Source organism: Hippocampus guttulatus, chromosome 1 (assembly GCF_054856545.1).
Source record: "Hippocampus guttulatus isolate MCC_2025c chromosome 1, RoL_Hgut_1.0, whole genome shotgun sequence".
Lineage (NCBI taxonomy): Eukaryota > Metazoa > Chordata > Actinopteri > Syngnathiformes > Syngnathidae > Hippocampus > Hippocampus guttulatus.
Window position 1 is genome coordinate 13,869,551 of NC_141261.1, and position 3,570 is coordinate 13,873,120.

At 40.8% G+C, this 3,570-nt stretch overlaps 1 protein-coding gene across 3 annotated transcripts in view; it reads left to right on the forward strand.

The window, feature by feature from the left end:
* dmd (dystrophin) overlaps nt 1-2,787 on the forward strand; it is a 137,805-nt gene extending 135,018 nt beyond the window's left edge. For all 3 annotated transcript variants that reach the window (XM_086111300.1, XM_086111318.1, XM_086111308.1), the window contains one exon: nt 1,075-2,787. In XM_086111300.1, the coding sequence (XP_085967426.1) occupies nt 1,075-1,187 (113 nt within the window). In that variant the 3' untranslated portion in view covers nt 1,188-2,787. The remainder of the gene's footprint in view (nt 1-1,074) is intronic.
* The last annotated feature ends 783 nt before the right edge of the window (nt 2,788-3,570 follow it).

A 3,570-nucleotide genomic window follows, 5' to 3' on the forward strand; every position in this document is an offset into this window, starting at 1 on the left:
TTTTTGCTCACTCGCAACGCTCGCTCCATTCCTGTCGAGCTTTCTCTTCAACTTTGTCTCTCTTCGTCCTTTCTGTGCCTGATACTGATTTTCCTCCTTCCTTCTCTTCCTTTCGTACTTTTCTTTGTGGGCCAGGAGGGAGAAGGGGAGCCCAATGAGAGGTTAGTCTTTTGACTCTCTTCACCGGCCTTTTTTGGCTGGCTTCGTACAACAAGATTCAAATTAAAAAAATTTTTTGGGGGGGGCACAATTTTTATCCAGTTTGTTGAGTAGAAGAATAAAGTGACAACAAAAAAATTATACAATTGTCAGATGATTGTGATCTCGAAATATTAAAATAAAATTATTTATATATTGTATTATTTTTCGTCACTCTAAATATCCGACAGCGCGGCAAAACCCCCGTACGTATATCCAGACTTTCGACCTCAGGTAGGCCAAAGATGAAGACATTTCCAAAATAAACACTTGTGCGTCGTTTCATATGTCAAAATGTGCTCGTGGTTCCCAGTGTTGTCTATTCCGTGGAAACTGGGTCAAAATGGCTCCTTAAGTAGAAAAGGTTGCCGGACCCTCGCATAGACCGTAACAAAAAAAAGTTCTGGAAAAATCCAGCTGAAGCTACAGCATTTTGGGTTAGCTTGAGTTCAGTCCATTATAAGCAGTATGTCAGGTATCATATTTGTTTTTTCTATTCGAGTGTCCAGTTCAGACTGTTTTAACAAGTATGACAAGCCCCTCTTTAATAATGTGACCTTAAGGGGAATGCCGGGGGTTTTTTGTTTTGTTTTGTTTGTTTTTGGCTTGACACCTCACATTGATTGAATCATAAAGTTCATTTATTTATTTATTTATTTTTCATTGCTTACAAATTGCCAATTTCAAAGCATTGGTACGGACAACAAAGAATTAAAGAGGAATTCAATATTTTATTTGCATAATTATTTTACAGCTTCCTCCTCCACGTCCCTCTGCGTTCTGAATAAGCAAAGTTACGGTGATTTTTATTTTATTTTTTTCCTCCGACTATGATCATTCTTCACTTTGTTTCCCCAACTCTCTCCCGCTCGGCAGGTCCGAGCATCGGAAGTCTGTTCCACATGGCTGACGATCTGGGCCGCGCTATGGAGTCCCTGGTCAACGTCATGACGGAGGAGCCGAGCGCCATCAAGGCGGCGCCCTTCTGACACTCCGCACACCACCTCTTCCTATTTCTTAGTCAGTACAGCTGAATTGGAGACAGACTTTACAAACACAGTATAAATCGTCTATTTTTGTGATGGATTGCAGTTCCAGCAATGAGTTAAAATCAAATAAAATAACTTGTACATTTGGTAGTTTCTTAAATGTCCCGAAGTTGTGTTATTTGGGCGGGGGTGGGGGGGGGGGCCTGGTTTTTAAACTTCTATGCAATTGTATAAAAAAAAAAAAATTAAAACACATGATTTTGGGGCGGGGCGGGCAACAAAGTAAAATACAAATAAGTGTTTCGTGTGGTAATATGTTTGCATCTTTGTAACTGGAAAATAAGCATTTCAGACATTTTTATTAAAAAAAAGAGGAAGAATGATTGTAATAATGAGGGTGTTTACTAAGAGGAAAATGTCTTCATATAACAACGTACAATACTGTTAAGGTAATGCAGGCATCCTGGAATTTTACAGTACGTTGTGTGTGTGCGTGTGTGTGTGTGTGCGCGCGTGTGTGTGTGTTGGTCCCGATGTAGTACTGTATTCACATTTTTGTTCACCGTCATCTATCTTAAATAAGCTTCTCAACATTTAATGTCCATATCCAATAACTGATTTTGTCATCCTTGGATGAACAAAAAAAAAGTGAAAATTGCATGTCATAGGGTAGAATCAGACACTGGATTGGATTGGACTATTTTCAAAACGCGGCTGTCTGTGTTAGTGGCGGCTTTGTTCATTTGTGGCTTTAACATGGCCAATTGGCCGCCCAAACATACTTGACGTTGCAATTTAGTGAAAGTGAAAGTTTTTGGGCAAGTTGAACTCCCGTTTTCATTTGTGTCATGGCATTTTGCTTGAGATTGTAAAAGAAATCAGACACTGGCACTGGCGTGTGTGACGTTTAAATGTAGTCACGGCTTCTTGGTTTCAAAACTGCACGCTGGCTTTTAGATTTCGAGTTCAATCTCTTCCTGTCTTCAGTACTTTAAGTTTGTTTTTTTTCCATTGAGGCTGCTAACTTTAACATGAGTCAAATTGATCACAAATTATTTAAGTTTCCAATATCACGGTCCTCATAATTCAAATGCAGAGGTTGTTGCTCTACTCTAGCCAAGTCCTTTAGCGACGCTTGAAAGGAGAATGTTTTGAATGCATTCACTGCGTTTGTCTTCTCTGTCGAGGCACTTCATTACTCACCAGCTACTACTACTACTGTCATACCTTGTTCATGGAGTACCTTGATATTATCTGTGTACAGGTATTCATTTTAATGGTGTTTGTCTTTCTTTTCAGTGTATTTTGTTTTGATGTTGTGGGGTTATTACTAAGCATGCATGAGTGGCAAAATGAAATCCATCTGTAATCGATGAAAGAGTGATACACACACACACACACATTCTGCCGCATGACCCAGCATCATTTTTGTTTTGATCAAGACACTGAATTGGTTTATCATTTCTAACTTTTGTGTGTGTCATTCTTGCAACGCAATACTTCACAGCATATCAGACTCCACCAAATCTATGCCTTACTACTACTGTATTATGAAACAAAATGCTTTACTGTACATCAATAAAGCACGCAGTTACGTTCATTTCACTTGTTCTTGTCTGGGTTAGGCTTTTGTTTCGCTTTGAAATACACTTAAGCGTGTCTTAAAATGGAATTTATCGTGATTGGTTCATTTCAATATTGGTCTTGAAAATGCGCACAGCGAGTTCCCCATCAAGCGGTCCGCGGCCAGTAACCGGGCCACGGCCCATTCGGGACGGGACCACGCAGACAAACCTGCGAGCTGTGAACAAATTTACTCAATCAGACGTGACGTGGAAATGTGCGCGACTCTAGCCAATCGGAGTTCTCCCTCCAACCTTGGTTTGCAAGTCGAAATAAACAGAATCCGCCAATAAACGAAAATAGAAGCGGTAAACAGAACGCAATAGTGGACAAATTGACCAAACTACAAGGAAACACGCAGCTGAAGGGCAGTCACGACTTCCAAAGATGAAACTATTTTGACAAGAGAAGTCCCTCCCTAGCGGTCTCGCCAGAGCGACGGGGAGGAGGAAGTTGTTGTGCTTGGTACAGTATGGCTAAAAAGACAAGGCAATACAAGAAACCCGTTGAATCTTTTGAACAAGTAGCACCCAAGTGATCAAGGGGGAAAGTATGAAAATGCGAGCAGAGTTTGCCTGCCCACGGAAACAGCAGTTTAGTCGAACGTTATTTAGCAAGTTTGATCACGACGTTGCCGTCGTTGGTGATGTTTCTATCTTTCACCACCAGAGGTCGCTGTTATATTGAGTCGCGTTTAACTGCATCGACCCGGAAAGCTTACAGTCACATGACTTTGTGCTCCCGGAAGCAAAATGAAAGT